At 42.5% G+C, this 16,641-nt stretch overlaps 1 protein-coding gene across 2 annotated transcripts in view; it reads left to right on the top strand.

Annotated features, from left to right (window-relative positions):
• dock8 (dedicator of cytokinesis 8) overlaps nt 1–16,641 on the top strand; it is a 79,290-nt gene that overhangs the window by 25,094 nt on the left and 37,555 nt on the right. For both annotated transcript variants that reach the window (XM_080766109.1, XM_080766110.1), the window contains 16 exons: nt 873–939; nt 3,658–3,807; nt 5,136–5,216; nt 7,833–7,992; nt 8,158–8,294; nt 9,475–9,568; nt 9,679–9,841; nt 11,277–11,394; nt 11,899–11,969; nt 12,236–12,380; nt 13,554–13,655; nt 13,828–13,923; nt 14,061–14,295; nt 14,842–15,006; nt 15,310–15,488; nt 16,002–16,091. In XM_080766109.1, the coding sequence (XP_080622235.1) occupies nt 873–939; nt 3,658–3,807; nt 5,136–5,216; nt 7,833–7,992; nt 8,158–8,294; nt 9,475–9,568; nt 9,679–9,841; nt 11,277–11,394; nt 11,899–11,969; nt 12,236–12,380; nt 13,554–13,655; nt 13,828–13,923; nt 14,061–14,295; nt 14,842–15,006; nt 15,310–15,488; nt 16,002–16,091 (2,053 nt within the window). The remainder of the gene's footprint in view (nt 1–872; nt 940–3,657; nt 3,808–5,135; nt 5,217–7,832; nt 7,993–8,157; nt 8,295–9,474; nt 9,569–9,678; nt 9,842–11,276; nt 11,395–11,898; nt 11,970–12,235; nt 12,381–13,553; nt 13,656–13,827; nt 13,924–14,060; nt 14,296–14,841; nt 15,007–15,309; nt 15,489–16,001; nt 16,092–16,641) is intronic.

The following is a 16,641-nucleotide window of genomic DNA, read 5'->3' as shown; positions in this document are numbered from 1 at the left end:
TCCTAACACACACACAGTCACACACACATTTACAGCTGTTGCTTGTAATGATTGATCACCAAGTGAGTGAGGCTGTGTCACAAGCTTAAGGTTAATAGCGCCTCATAATGGTCTCGTCATCACTCCAGTCCCCTCAAACACGTGTGGAGCTGAACAGGAAACAGATCACCAAATAATGTGGTTGATGAATGAAGGCCTGTCAGTGAAGGAAACAAGTTTTTCCACATTTCTCAACATTGTAGGTGAAGTTGACAATCTTTGTCATAATCAGAACACGGTGCGGTATCTGTGTCCTCAGAGATCACACAACACATAGGCACAGCCTGACACCCTCTCATACGCACACACATGCTAGTGTGTGCACACGCGCACACACACACACACACACACACACACACACACACACACACACACACACACACACACACACACACACACACACACACACACACACACACACAGTCAAACACACACAGTCACACACACACACACACACACACACACACACACACACACACACACACACACACACACACACACACCCACACACAGACATTTACTCTCCCTTTCAATCTTCTTCTCCCTCATTCCTCCTCCGCTCCATAAACCTGCCAAATATTTGAGTTGAGTCCATTTCTCTGCTTTGGTGGTTTGGCGGCCTGCTATCCTAACCTTAAGTTGACTCATTTCATCATTTTGTGCACACATTGCCTCTCAACGCCACATTTCTCTGCACTGCAGAGATACAACAGAATACAATAGAATAGTTTTCAATGAGCATTATAGCATGAAAACAACATTATCTACTCTATTTGTTCATCCAATTGTTAGAATAAGTCTCTAAATTGACTCTTCCTCTTTGCTTTTCATAGGTTTGAGATTGACATCGAGCCTCTATTTGCTACCCTGGCCTTGTATGATCTGAAGGAGAAGAAGAAGGTAAGAAACCACGCCATACCCATACCCATAACCATACCCATAACCATACCCTGGCCTTGTATGATCTGAAGGAGAAGAAGAAGGTAAGAAACAACGTCGCTGTTGAGGGCACAGCTGTTGCCCAACAACGTGACTGTAGGTCCCTGCGATATTATATAAAACATCTAAGATTAATGTAATGCCACAGATCGGTGCGGTTTCATTGTCTTAGTTGCTTGGCATTCTGTTGTGGCAGTGACTGGGATCAGTGTAATCATGTACAGGGCTTAGGTCTCAGCAGGACATCTGGAAGCTCTGTGTGCTTTTCAGTACCGTACCCACTCATGTTGTGGTAGCAGTGTACACTGCTTTCCCAGACAAAATCTTTGGACCACAGTATTTTTGCTATGTTTGCTATGGATTTGCACAGCTGTAGAGGTTGTTTTCTTTTTGGGGGGCGTTGGGGGGGTGAATAGGTTGGAAGGATTTAGTTTGTGCTTAAGTGCTCGGGAATCTCTCAAATGAGATGGGCTTTTAGCCTCTGGCCTTGTCTGCTATTCAGCACAGTTCCTGGTTGGCTTCTAAAGCCACTGCAGGATTGTTGGACATTATGGTCTGGTAGGAGACGGTGTAAAATACAATATTGAGCATCATTGTACATTATAGTCTTTTTACAACTTCATGTAGGCAGACTGTTGCGGTTCAAAATAGACATTTCCATGTGCCGATGCGTGCACTTTACCTCCTTGATATTTGCAGTCCTCCAGCCAACTCTCTAATGTGTTTGTCACATTGGCTTTAACAGTAGCAGCATCATTAAATTAGTTGTTGTGCCCAGCTGTGTCCTTGTGAAGGGTAATACAACTTCCTGCTTATTGGATCAGAGACAGGATGTTGAAGTTATGAAATGCATCTCTGTCACAGTGGAGGACAAACTCTCCAGCTTGTTTACTCAATTCTGACTTGATGAGGCGGGGATATGAAACATATTTTATTGTTTTTTTTCTCTCTGTATCTTGCTCTTTGTTTCTCAGTCTCTCCTCTGTGCCCTTTTATCTAGAATCCTGTTTTCTCCTTCGCATTTCTGTCATAATATTGTCCAATTTCCTTCCATTCTCACTCTCTCCTCCTGCTTCCCTTCTCTGCTTTCTCCATGGCTCACTATAGAAGCACTGTTTGTTGTTTCACATTCATGAAATCGGCTGCAGATGTTCATATTATTCCATATAATTCTCCAGTTATAAATCCTGTCCTTCCGGACCTCTCATCAGGGCTTTTGTACAAGATGGGGTACATGCATACAGAGGATTTTGCGCATCAACGCGAGTGCTGCCTCTGATCAACTGACCATACTGACCAAATGTATTTCGCAAGGAGTGAAATACTTCAAGCTAGCTAAGAGTTGTCTACACTACAGTATGTTGCGATGGATATGGATATGGAAAATTCTGGTCTGCGTTATGTCTCATGAAATACACAAAAGATTGAATTTCTCCTGTGAAGTCTTCATTGTAATTCATTGGAGCCTGTATACTGTTTTGATTTAGTGGGCTCTTGGATATTTATTATTTTTTATTACAGTTTTCACTTTTATTATAGGTTTGATTGATTATTTGACATTTACAACTGAGTTTGAATGTCAAGAGAATATCCTTGAGTTTAGCCAGTTGTTTTCAATTACCAGACAACAACCAGCTCAGTGGCGTTGTGGTTAAAGTGTCCGTCCTGAGACTGGTCAGGTCAGTGTTTGATCCCTGGCCGGGTCATGCCAAAGACTCTGAAAAATGGGACCCAATGCCTCTCTGCTTAGCACTCGGCATCAAGGGTTGGATTGGGGTAAGTTCCTCCGACATATTAGCGTCATGTCCAGGAGGTGTACTTGTACATCAAGCTGCCTCACGCTACAGAAACAGAACATTTGCTTACTTACCAGACGGCAACAAACTATATTCGTGAATACAAGCATTTAAAAATGTGATGCTTCACTTCTCCACTCTACTGTGATCTCCTGAGAGGTGTCACTCTGAGGACCCTATGAATGCTACTCAAACTGACCATAGTAAGCAGTTAGTGTTATTAGTAGTTGGATAATTACAACATACTTAATTAACCACTTTCTTGAAAGTAGCAGATCTAGAAGCTCTAGAAGAGCCATTTATTGTTATGTTAGACAACAGGGCTAACCTAAATAAATAATATTAGTTCATTTCACAGGGAATACATTTGGAGTTCAGACCATTATGGCTTTCCAACAGGCCTTCAAATGCGTTTTATGATGGAACGTTAGAGGAGGGGACAGCTAGGGGCCTGATGAGGAGAAAGGAACGAGGGGGGTAGGAATTAATGGCTGCTTAATGGAGAGGATCACATGACGCTCACAACAGGAGAGGGGTCAGGGCATATGGTCATGTTCGTAGCCTGGGGGTCACAAGGGAGGCAACTGGAGGAACAACAGATCGGACTGAGCGGATAGCATTCCACACACACAGCCCTGCTTGCTCCTGTAGAGATTATTCAATAAATGAAATGAGCATCATGTAACATTGTGGATATTAATTTCCCCTCCATTGGGTACAGTGGGGATTCCGTTATGGAATTTTATATCCACTTTGGGAGAATTGTGTCTTCTCCTATGCTCACAAATGTATGGCAGAAATACACAGCATTACTGTAAGTAGTAAATAGCCACATTCAGTATGTGCTTTTAACACATTGTATTTTTTCCTCTCTTTTGTCCAGATATCGGAGAACTTCTACTGTGATCTGATCTCAGACCAGTTCAAGGGTTCCTTGAAGGCCCACACCCCAAATGTGGACCTCTCGACCCTGGCCAGGGCTGCCATCTTTTCCATCACATACCCCTCGCCAGACATCTACCTGGTCATCAAGGTAATAGCATAGAGCACTTACTGTATGTAGTACAGTAGCTACTAGGGCTGCCCACATTCATAGCCCAATAATCGATTCATTGGTCAGTTTGGTCTTAGACGACCAAGACTTTGTTTAGTTAGTTTAGTTTTTCCATGCTAAATTCATTATTTATTGAAGAATTTGGACATCTCTTTAAACTCTGGGTGCAGCAAACACAAGCAGTGATGTAAATAGGTTTTCAATGTAATGAGTCCCGGGGTGCAGGGATGGTCTTTTAGATGAGTCCCAGGGACATTTTATGAGTCCCACTTCAATGACGTAAGGAGTCCTATTTTGCCATTTTTACAAATTGCAGCATTTAACTCCCATTTCATTTTATATGGTTATAATGTGGTTATATTCATGTAGAAAACAGAAGAAGAAATAACTAAAATAACTAAAGCTAGCAAAATAAACTAGAATAAACAGTACAGTATAGTACAGTAGTGCATCCCGTGGATGCAGAAGTTGTTGTTTTATTGCGTCCCTTAACTATAAACTGCATTTTGGGATGCAAAATGCACCCTATTTAAAATCTCTACACAAGTTTACACATTTGCAGATAAAACAACTAATTGATTATTCAACAAATGCATCATTACTATTTGTTGACTAAGGACAGTCCTAGTAGGTACATCTATGGTATTCACTGACCTAAAATTGCTCTGCTATAGAGCGTCGCAGTCCCGCCCCCTACCAGGGCCCAGGAAATGATTCTCCGTTCATTTTCCTTATAGACATTTCATAAAGTATTTATTTAAAGACGTTTACGCCGCGGACAAAGCCAACTCTTGTCGTGACAAATCATGACAACAAACACAATTTTTTGGGCCGAACAAATAACTAGAAAGAAGAAAAATACGGCAGTTTACAACACTTTTTTGTTGTTTTTCTTCTTTGTAATTATTTGTTTGGTCCAAAATATTGTGTTTGTTGTCATGAGTTGTCACGACTCGAGTTGGCTTTGTCCGCGGCGTAACCGTCTTTAAATAAATACCTTTTGAAATGTCTATGGGAAAAATGCATTGGGATTCATTTCCTGGGCCTGGTGTCGTCATGAAAGGGGGCGGGACTGCGACGCTCTATATTCAGACTTCTTTTGAAAAGTATTAGTTGCCATCGCTCAGACTTGTACACAGTACATTTCTCTGTATTAGACTCTCTGAGATGAAAGGGATTTTTACTGTGTATACATTTCTCGACAGACATCCATTACATACTGTTCCTCTGACAAACTGCCATGTATGTTCATGTGTTTAAGTGTTCAACTGGCATGTTGAATCATGTTCTTGCTGTCCTTATTGCAGATTGAAAAGGTTCTTCAGCAAGGGGAGATCAGTGACTGTGCTGAACCCTACACAACCCTGAGGGAGAATGATTCAACAAAGGTATTCTAACCTTGCGATGCAAAAGCACACCCCAATTACATTTCATATCCTGTGGGTACACTGTAAATATTGAAGTAATTTACTAGCCTCTGGACAACATCTAAAACACAAAAAAGAAACGCATTATAATCTTTTTCTGGCTTTCTCTGAGCCTTTATTGATGGTGAGAGTGTAGATAGACAGGATACAGCAGTCATCATCATCATTTTTCGACCCTGGTCGAGATCATGGATTTCACAATGCCACGCCAGGTCCTTCATTACCATCCCCAGTTCCTGCTTACTGATGCATGTGTCCCTATAGCGATGACATCAGAGAACGACAGTTTTCTACCTCTGGTCTGCTTTGAGAAGGGAAGATATAACCTCATTGTCGGCTCTGTAGCAGTGGCCGGCAAACTGTGTTTTTCTGGATTGGACTAGTGAAGAAACACGGGGAAGGTTGCCATATATTAGATCAGTCGATGGGTGGCTCTTCCAAGACAGATTTTGCGCTCTCATTAGAAGGCGGGTGTAAGTGCCATCCAACTGTTTCTCTTGTTTCTTTGAAAGTGTCCATGTCTCGGAGCCATAGAGTAGAATCGGCTCAACGGTCGTCCTAAATATTTTTTACTTTTAGAGAGTAAAAGAGAGCAGTAGTGACCTGCAGCAAATGGTCCGTCTGGCCCAAGAGTTGAATTGGAGACTTTCTGTCGGGCATTTGAGCCTATGTGGTACGCACCTTGACCTCTTGGCCTCGTGGCAACATTTTAATTCTGACTTTAACCACACATAGCGTCCCTATTCTGGGGGGCAAACATTCAGTGAAAATAGCTGCTCAGCGTGTGTCTACGTATGCCAGATCCCAGTTTTGTCTTCTAACCTCTGGACTCCGTGGGAGTCCATGCTTCCACGCTGTCTTCTGACTCTGAGGAGGATGACCTGACCTGAATGACCCCTTCAACCCACAGTCTTCTACATTCATCATGTCTCTGTTTGTCCGTCTAGTCTGTCTGTCTCCTTTTGTAGATCTATTTTCCAGTACGTTTTTAATAGCCATCTGTTGTCTGTGATTGATGTGTATAGAGTATATACGTTTTATATCGCTTTATGTGGATCTGAAACGGCACAGCTAAAAAACAACTTTTTGCCCTGAGCCGGTTGCTAGGCAATGTCTTGCTCACCCCCTCCCCCCACGCACGGAACGTGCTCACGCATGCGTAGACTACTGTTATAATTAGGATCTTCTCTGGCTCTTTTTTCGAAACTACGTCGCTGTCCGTTGTGCTGTTCAGGTTCGGATCTGATTTTTTTAAATTATTTTATCGCATCGCAATTTATATATAAACGTTTCTCGGAAAACAGATAGCTATCGTGAGCTAATGCTAACATTAGCCTTTTTCTTACAATGGAGTACTTGAGTAGTACTAATCTCCCCAATTCCGACACTGCGCATGCTATTACCACTTGTGGCCACACACACAGTCTAAGTGTTAAAGGGGCACTCCGGTTTTGATTGATTGATTGAAATCTTTATTAACAGTTTGCAGAATTACAGTACATTTCAAGCACAAACTCAATACAAAGACTCTTAACTGTGAGTGGACGACCCAATTAAGCCTTACACTTGTTTACAACAGGGTCCACATTGTTCAATTCATCAAAACATTTAGAGACAAACAAATAGACACTTCTATGTAGTTAAAGAACAGAACAGGAATTCATCATATAGGAAGCGAAAAGGGAAAAAAATATATATACAGTGAGGGGAACAGGGGGATAAAAGAAAAGAAAACGAAAGACAGAGTGTAGGGCGCCTGCACACAACACCATGCGTTGATGCCATGTGTGCATATGTGCAGGCACCCAACACCACGTCCATACAAAAACATAGTACAATCCATAGTACAAAGACAGAGTGTAGGGCGCCTGCACACAACACCATGCGTTGATGCCATGTGTGCATATGTGCAGGCACCCAACACCACGTCCATACAAAAACATAGTACAATCCATAGTACAAAGACAGAGTGTAGGGCGCCTGCACACAACACCATGCGTTGATGCCATGTGTGCATATGTGCAGGCACCCAACACCACGTCCATACAAAAACATAGTACAATCCATAGTACAAAGACAGAGTGTAGGGCGCCTGCACACAACACCATGCGTTGATGCCATGTGTGCATATGTGCAGGCACCCAACACCACGTCCATACAAAAACCTAGTACAATCCAGATAAAAATTCAGCTTTTACAGAGGCCAGTTTCGAATTGCAGCCATCCGTAGGTGCCCTTTGAGAGCAGTTTTGAAGGAGCCAAGGGATTCACATGTCTTAATGACTGTTGGTAGGGCGTTCCACATTTTGGTCGCATAGGAGCGAAAAGAATTTAGTCCCTTGTTTGTGCCGAATCTGGGTTGTACATGGTTTGTTGCACTCCCTCTGGTGTTGTGGGTGTGGACTTCGTTTACATTAAGGAAGTATTTAGACAGGTACATGGGTATCTTGGTGGTGTATCTAATCTTGTGGACCAGACCCATTGCAAGATGCTGTACTCTGTCGTCGACCCTTTTCGGTAAACAAAGTATGTCACGTTGAAATGGTTAATCTTGTTCATTTATTTATTTGTCCTCAGAACAAGGACAAGCTGGAGAAGTTGCGAAAGCAGGCAGAGGTGTTCTGTGAGAGGTTGGGTCGCTATCGCATGCCCTTCGCCTGGGCCACCATCAACATAATGGATGTCATCAGCACCGCCACACTGGAGCGAGATGTCCCAGACTCGGACAGCTATCGAGGTACGCGTTTTGTAATTGTGCGCGCCTGACTGTGTGCATATCTAGAGTATCTAATTTGTGCCTCAAATGTGATACTTCTCAGTGAGCACATAATGTAGATCATTTTAGGGATTGGCTAAAATTAACAGCTGTTTTTTAATTGGTCTCTTGTGCCTGTACTTGCAGGTAAGTCCAGCAGTATGGACAGGAGAGCACAGCTTCCCAGGAGAAACTCGGAGCGTTTCAGCAGCCTCGAGGATCAACCGTTTAATGTTTCTGCCTTCAAACCTGCTAACATCACCATCAGCACTTTATTTAAGCAGGTAAGATTGATCACACACACATAACTAAATTATTGTATTATTATTATTATGTCTTTGTGAGACTAATGGGCCTTAACACACTGGGAGCGTGACGAACAAACCATCCGAAAATAATGTATGGGAACATTTCACAGCAACCTATTCATTTGGTAATGTCTCATTCATACGCTTCTGTTCATGGTGAAAAACCGATCTGGTGTCAAAAAATACAATTACTCAGCACATATTATTCGTATTCTGTGTGGATGCACTCATGACACAAATGCTCCCGGTGTGTACGGACATTTAGTTTGAAAGGAAGTTTGAAGTTTTGAAGTGGAACCTAAAAATCAAGGCCTGTTCTGCTGCCAGTTCAGTTTCTGCTCTACTTGCCAACTCTGACGCACGCACGCACGCACGCACGCACGCACGCGCGCACGCGCGCACACACACACACGCACACACACACACACACACACACACACACACACACACACACACACACGCGTGACTGCCTGCCTGCATACCTGGCAAGTAATTTGTAAAATGTCCAGTGTCATTGTTTCCTTGAGACACAACAGATATACTACATTCCACTCATGCGAGAGAGACAGAGGCAGACATGTGGATAATGTTTTCATGTGTTTTCATCCACCATGCCATGCATTCCACATATACATACATACATTATACAAAAAAAAAGTCTGTGCAGCCACAATTTCAGTTGGTTTTCTAAAAAGCGTATGTTTCTATATCAGTGGTTCTCAAACCTTTACCTTTAAAGGACCCCCAAAATGGCCTAGCAGTCTGGGCATGAGCTTAGAGTCTGACCTTTGCTGCGTGTCTCACCCTGTCTCACTCTCCCTCTTTCCTGAGGGACTGTGACCAGCACCAGACGTCAACTCTTCGTTTGTGTCCTAGACTGCGCTGACATTCCTGTTGTCAATAATGAGACATGCCCTTGTACTGGGACTGGGTGCAATGCAGAATGGCTGTAACGAGTGAAGTTGAACTCAATGAAATCAAACCAAAACAGTGCAACCAAAACTGTGTTCAACTAATTAGTCTTTAGAATGACAACCGTCAATGTATATGTAATTTGTTATATTGAAAGACAAATACTGAGGGTTGAGTGTTGTTTGAGTTGTATTTGTGTCTACTTTCTTGCACCCTTTACAGTTTACACCTTTTGTTTTTTCAGGAGGGAGATCGTTTGAGTGATGACGACTTGTTAAAGGTCTTGTCAGAAATTAAGAAGACATCTACTCCAAAAGGGAGATTCAAGACCATACCAGGTTGTGTTTCAACTCTGGAGCTCTATTCCTTTTCTTTTCCGATTTTTACCAAGTGTACTGTGCTCTGTATGGTTCTAATAATGTTGTGTGACCTCTCTCCTGGTGTTCAGGTACCATAAAACTGGACATGTCACCAGTCAATGACATGCCACCAGCCTGCCTCTCCTCAGAGCTCATCCCTCTGATCCCTGTGGCTGAGAAGAACATTCGACCAATCAAAGAGGTGCTGGAGTTTCCCTCCAATGAGGTGTTGGTACCACACAACATCTACCGGTGAGTTTGTGTTCAACACATTTATACATACCATATATATACATATACACACGGCAACGTCCTCGAGGTCCCCAGGACCAATTACGTAACTGGGGCGATGGAGCTTTTGATTTGGCTGCGGAATGCACTCCCCAATACTCTCAGAGAAGCCCCAAACCTCCAAACCTTCAAAACACCTCTTCCTTATGCCTTCTCCAGCTAACTCCACACCTCAGAGATGTAAGATGTTGTTGTTATTATTATTATCACACGCACAAATTGTACTTTGTATCCCTGCTCTTCCAAGGTCTTAAACCTAATCAAAGTGTAATGTACCATGGAGGTATTTAAATACAAATAGCTTCAGGTGTAAACAAGACATGTGTTTTACAGACAATGTACTTCTACTAGAGATAGTAATAGTTAGTGTCACTCGTCATCTCATCGTACCAACAGTTTTGGTCCACCCTGTAATTCAAGGCCAATGAGAGTGTCTGATAGATGAGCACTGTGAAGAGACACACTAAAGTACATGCTTTTACAGTGTAATTGTTAAAAAAACATATCGACTCAACCTGTTTGACTCCATGTGCAAACAAGCCATGTGAATGATAATGACATGCTAGTGGATGTTTCTGCATCTCCCTTGTATATCAGGTTTCCAGTGTTGTGTTAAAACCCCAAGCAGTCAACAACATAGTATAGTGATAATAATTATCACTTACTGGTAGTCATTCAAACTATTATGGTTGGATAACTTGTTCCTCTTACATGACTGATATTTTACTATGCCAAGGTTGCCCTCCAGTGGTCTTCATAAGAATTGACAGAGTTTGGCTGTCATATATACTGTATGCATTTAGAAAACAGAACAGAAACTAAAAACAAACAAGAACAACCAAGGGAGGATGACCAAACCAAACATACAACAATGGTGAATGGTGCATTTATATAGCGCCTTTATCCAAGGCGCTTTACATAGATTGTGCATCGCATTCACCCATTCACACACATTCATACACCGATGGCGGCGGAAACCATGCAAGGCACCAACCAGCACAACAGGAGCAATTAGGAGTTCAGTGTTTTGCTCAAGGACACTTCGACACTAACTCTGGGGGAGCCCGGGTTCGAACCTGCAACCTTGCAGTTACCATCCAGCCACTACCCCTGAACCACCGCCACCCCACAGCAACAACAACAATACACAAAGCACATAATGTGAATCATTGTATAGAACAGAATAGATCTGTTATAATGAGACTGAGTCAAAACAGGATTAATCAGTTAATCTGAAGGTGAGAGGACAGCATAGTTTTAACTATTGAAAATATGTTAATGACCGAATATGAACAGGTAGATTGTTCCAGTCTGAAGGAGTGTGTTTAAGACTTGAGATAACATTGTGTATTGAACAGAAACGGTGTGTGATTCCTCGCCTGTCTTCTCTCTGTAGGAACCTGCTCTACATCTACCCTCAGAGGCTGAACTTTGTCAACAGATTGACGTCGGCACGGAACATCAGCATTAAATTCCAGTTCATGAGTGGAGAGGACTCCAGCTGCTCACTGCCTGTAAGTGCAGCTCTGAAACACACATGGACTCCAAATGCTGCTGATACCACAGCAGAACTGATCAGTCTGTCTATAAGCTTGTAGTCCAAATGCTGCTGATACCACAGCAGAACTGATCAGTCTGTCTACAAGCTTGTAGATCAGCTATTTTCTTTACAGTATATCATTGCACCTTTTCTGTCCAACTTTACTTTTCAGGAAATATATACGTATATATAAAATAATGGATCCAGTAAAGTTATTATTTAGTTACAAGCCCTTGTTAATAACTTACTTTTCATTGGTTGAATATTCAGATGTTCATAAAACCCACAGACAAATGTCATTAGGAATGTCATTATAGGAAAAATAATTAATTGAAAAAGATTGGCTTTTGTAGCTTGGCTATTTTTGACAACAAACATAATGTTTAAGTGGTTAATGCATTTTGTATTAGATTCACTTTGTGTAATTGAATTGATTTGAAGGATTAAAAACACCCTGTTTTTCACTCTCAATTCAAAGGTATTTTTCGGGAAATCGAGCGGTCCTGAGTTTGTGCGGGAGGTGTACACTCCTGTGACATACCACAACAAGTATGTGGACGATACTGCTTTCAAACTAATAAACCACATCACAGGTTGCTACATATAATGGTGTCATAAAATTCTCTCTCTCTCTCTCTCTCTCTCTCTCTCTCTCTCTCTCTCTCTCTCTCTCTCTCTCTCTCTCTCTTTCTCTCTCTTACTATATCTCTTGATTGCTTGCTCGCTTTCTCCCTTCCTCTCTCTTCCTCTACCCATTCACCCTGCTCTCTCTCCCTCCATCCCTCTGTCTCTCTCCCTCTTCCCACTCCCACCAGGTCCCCAGACTTTTACGAGGAAGTGAAGGTGGCCCTTCCCGCGCGACTGACCGAGAGACACCACCTCCTGTTCACTTTCTATCACATCAGCTGTCAGCAGAAACAGAACCAGAGTGGCAGCTGTGAGACGCTCATAGGATATTCAGTAAGAGTTCTGACCCCCTGTGCAGTGTGCAGCTACAGTAGGCCTGTCACAGTTATTACGTACCCGCCTGATCACAATTATTTTAGACGCAATTAATTTTGCATAATTGTCAGAATTATTTTTATGTATTAATTTGTATAGAATCACTCATAATTTCAAAAAATATATATTTATTTTTGTTTGTTTGTTTGTCATGTTTATAATTTTTTGGTATTTTAAAGTATACAAACAGAATAGTAATTTTTATTTAATATATTTTAATTTATTTATATATCCTTATGCCAAAAGCACAATTAAATCGATAAAAGCAATTATTTGCAAAAAAAAAAAAAGTTTAACAAAAAATGATCATAACAGCCCTACGTAGTACGTACTACTACTACCTTGCAAGCAGCACCTTTGGAAGCAGGAACGGTAACTCCCCAAGGGTTTGGTCACTTTGGTGAGGTGCTGATCTTCGGGAACAATCTTAAAAAGAAGGAAAAAATTTGGCACACTCCAAATGCAGTGATGTATTTGATTTCAGAATCAACAGAAGCAGCACATTTTGAACTGCATGAAGCCTACAGTCCCTAGGCTAGGCTGTGGTTAACAGTTAGCGACATGCTGTAGAATGACTACTAAACTCACACCGCCAAGCACTGTGACTGTGAGCTTATAGATGGTCTATTCTCAGCAAAGAGATTGTGTGTAGAGGGGATAAAGGAGCAGACCAACTGTAGAACTCAGAGGGAACCTGGTAAACTAAGTACATAGGGCTTAAGACTTAAGACTTTAACTACTTAATAAGTGGTTGAATGCTATGTCTGCTGAGACTGAACACACTGGGTTGTTTGTTGTGTCTGAAGGGATACACACATCCCTTACAGGTACAGTATATACACAGTAACATCCTCAGTGTTAAGTTAACACAAAGAGTGCACTCTCTGAGTCAAATGAAGGTTTGCCTCAAGAATTAACATCTGGTCGTTCTATTACTTATTCCCCCATTTACTGACAGCTTTTTCAGAAAACTGTCACATACGTGATTAAGGTTTAAGTGATTCAAACCATGTCACCATTACAATATCCCAAATCCCATACAGTAGTGTCATATCACAATATCCACCATGTATACAGTACAGTGAGTACACACATACTGAGAGCTATCCACTGTCTCTGCCTCTCGCCCAGTGGCTTCCCATACTGAACAGTGACCGCCTGCAGACGGGTCAGTACTGTCTCCCCATCGCCCAGGAACGGCTGCCTGCCAACTACTCACTGCACTCACCTGAGGTACGATTCAGCGTCCTAACACTGGACTGGACTCTCATTTATCCATTCTGTTTTTATTTCTATCATCAAGCCATATATGTACAGTACGTGTATAGCATATATATACTGTAGTATTACCAGCTATGGAACGGAGCCGACTAGTATATTAAATCTTATCTCTTTGCCCATGTAGAAAATGCCCACCCAAGTCCCTCCAGTTAAGTGGATGGAGAGTCATAAAGGACTGTTCAACCTGGAGATTCAGGCTGTGTCCTCTGTACATGCACAAGTGAGAAATGGACGCACGCACGCACACACACTCACAAATACACACTGAAAAGAAAATAATGACTACAGAATCTGTCTGTCTTGTACACGATAACCACCATTGCATATCTAATACAACATTCCACGCTCTGCTCCCAGGACAACCACTTGGAGCGTTTCTTCACCCTCTGCCACGCCTTGGAAGGCGGCGCCTCGTTCCCCCTGCGGGTCAGGGATGAGAAGATTGCAGAGAACAAGCTGGAGCAGGAGCTGAAGCTCAGCATCATCTCCCTCTCCTCCTCCAGACTGGAGCCGTTGGTGCTCTACCTCCACCTGGTGCTGGATAAGCTCTTCACCCTCATCATGCAGCCCATGGTCATTGCAGGGCAGACTGGTGAGTTACACCTCATTCATAGTCCATATATGGCGGGGCACACGCTTGCCTAGTGGTCCAGGCGCATACCACATATATTATAGGCACATGCCTGGCAGCCTGTCGCGGGTTCGAGTCCCGGCCCCGACGACCTTTGCTGCCAGTCTCTCTCTCCTTGTTTCCTGTCTATCTCCACGTGTCCTATCAATAAATAAAGGGTTGGGTTGAGCTGGTAGCTGGTAGCTTTTTGTTCGGTCATTGTTTGGGTTGAGCTGGTAGCTCAACCCAAACAATGACCGAAAAAAAATCCTAGAAAAATGTATAATTATTTTCAGTGAGTGACACTGTTATGCGATGAAATAGTACATTAAGCTTTAGAGATATGTGTCTGGGCGGGCCAGGGAATCAAAGGAATGCTAAATTCAACCTCCATTGGAATATTGACAAATTGGAACAAATTCGCCTTTACGCCACCTTTTATTAGCTTTATTATAATATCATTTTGCATCATTTTGCAACATTATTGTAGGAGCCTCTAATGTTGTTTTGCATTTGCTTTTACAACAGCCAACTTGGCTCAGATAGCCTTTGAGTCGGTGGTGTCTGTCGTCAATAGTCTCCATAACAGCCTGGAGCTGAGTAGAGACCAGCAGGGCAGGAATGGCCTTCTAGCGTCCTACCTCTACTGGGTGTTTCGTCTGCCTGACGCACCGCGAGATATCCAGCTTGCAGGTACCTTATTTAAAAGAGCATTGACTCCCAGTCTTCTCGGTCTAAAAAATAAAAAACCTGATTAATTATATTTTTGATTAAAATATATCTTACTGTGTGTGTGTGTGTGTGTGTGTGTGTGTGTGTGTGTGTGTGTGTGTGTGTGTGTGTGTGTGTGTGTGTGTGTGTGTGTGTGTGTGTGTGTGTGTGTGTGTGTGTGTGTGTGTGTGTGTGTGTGTGTGTGTGTGTGTGTGTGTGTGTGTGTGCGCGTGCGTGTGTTCGTGCTCCCGTACGTACATACACATGGTCCTACTGTATATGTAGGTCCAGGCAGTTCGTTGCCAGCTGCAGAGAATCGCTGCAGCACCATGAGCCGGGCTACAGCGTCTGCAGTCGGCAACATGCTGCTCCAGTCCAGAGCGCGCAGCAGCAGTAACCCTGACATCCCGGCTCCACACTCCTCTGCTGAGGATGCAGAGGTCAAAAACATCCTGGCCTCCAAGGTACAGCTCAGCACATACCTGCGATGTTTGCACTAATACATGGATGGATGGACCAATGACCATCAGGTCTAGCCCATTCTGACCTGAGATCAGATTTAAAAAATGTTTTCTGAAAAAGCTATGTTTCTATGTCCGTTTCTATGTTCGATTTCTTTTAAATAGCAGACCTACAAGCTTGTAGCGCACCACTCGGTGGTGCACTATGAGCTTGTAGATCTGCTATTTTTCAATAGCTAAAGCGCAACATAATGCTAACACCAAAAGAGGTTCCTGCCCAAAATGGGCTAGATGAGCTACAGTCAAACACCATGTTTTTGTTCTCGCTTACTGTAAATAGCTCTGGATTCAAGAGTGTCTGCTGAATGCCTAAATTGTGAATTTAAACAAAACATTAATTTGTAGTGTCTTCAAAGAAGAACTGTTAAATTGGTCTTGCACTGATACATTTAAGCCAAACACATACTCACACTGAGCAATGTGATGGAACCTGTGTGTTTCCGTGTTCGTCTCCAGGGTCATAATAACCCAGGCTGCCGCATGTCTACCTATGTTGATGCGAGCAACCAGGGCTCCACTGGAGGCACCAGACCCTCCAACAGAAAGGTAAAGATCTTTTATACTATCTATTATAAACAACATGAACCCGCGGCCATTTCATTATATAGGGTTTAAACGTTCAATGACAGTTTGGTAGAGTTTTCACTTGTGTAGTTTGTTACCATGATGTAACTCCAGATATTGGCGCGATATCTTGCTCTGTTGATTATAAATTTATATTCAGTCTAAAACAGTCTCCTCGTCATCGTCACTGCATGGTAAAACAGCTCTCTTGTACAATGCAGGTCCTGCCAATAACATCTCAAAAAAGATCTGGGTCCAGTCAGAAATGTCTAAATAAACGTGAAGTTGACATTTTTCTTTAACAGAAGGGTTAACTAGTGTTTGTGATGTTATATATTGGTATTTTGGATGATGAGTTCCTAATTAATGGAGCAAAATATCTTGCCAGTGTTTGGACTTACATCATACACAACCCAAACCTCTTTCAGACTATACAACAGTGTCATTGGATGTCTCATCTACACTGCCTCACTGGTCCTGGTCTGGAAAAATATATGCTATTATATGACATGCCTAGAATAAAAGGAGATTC

Source organism: Protomyctophum bolini, assembly GCF_963924005.1.
Source record: "Protomyctophum bolini genome assembly, chromosome: 6".
In the NCBI taxonomy this organism is placed as follows: Eukaryota; Metazoa; Chordata; class Actinopteri; order Myctophiformes; family Myctophidae; genus Protomyctophum; species Protomyctophum bolini.
The sequence above is the reverse complement of the archived record's forward strand: the minus strand, read 5'-3'. Positions and strand labels throughout refer to the sequence as shown.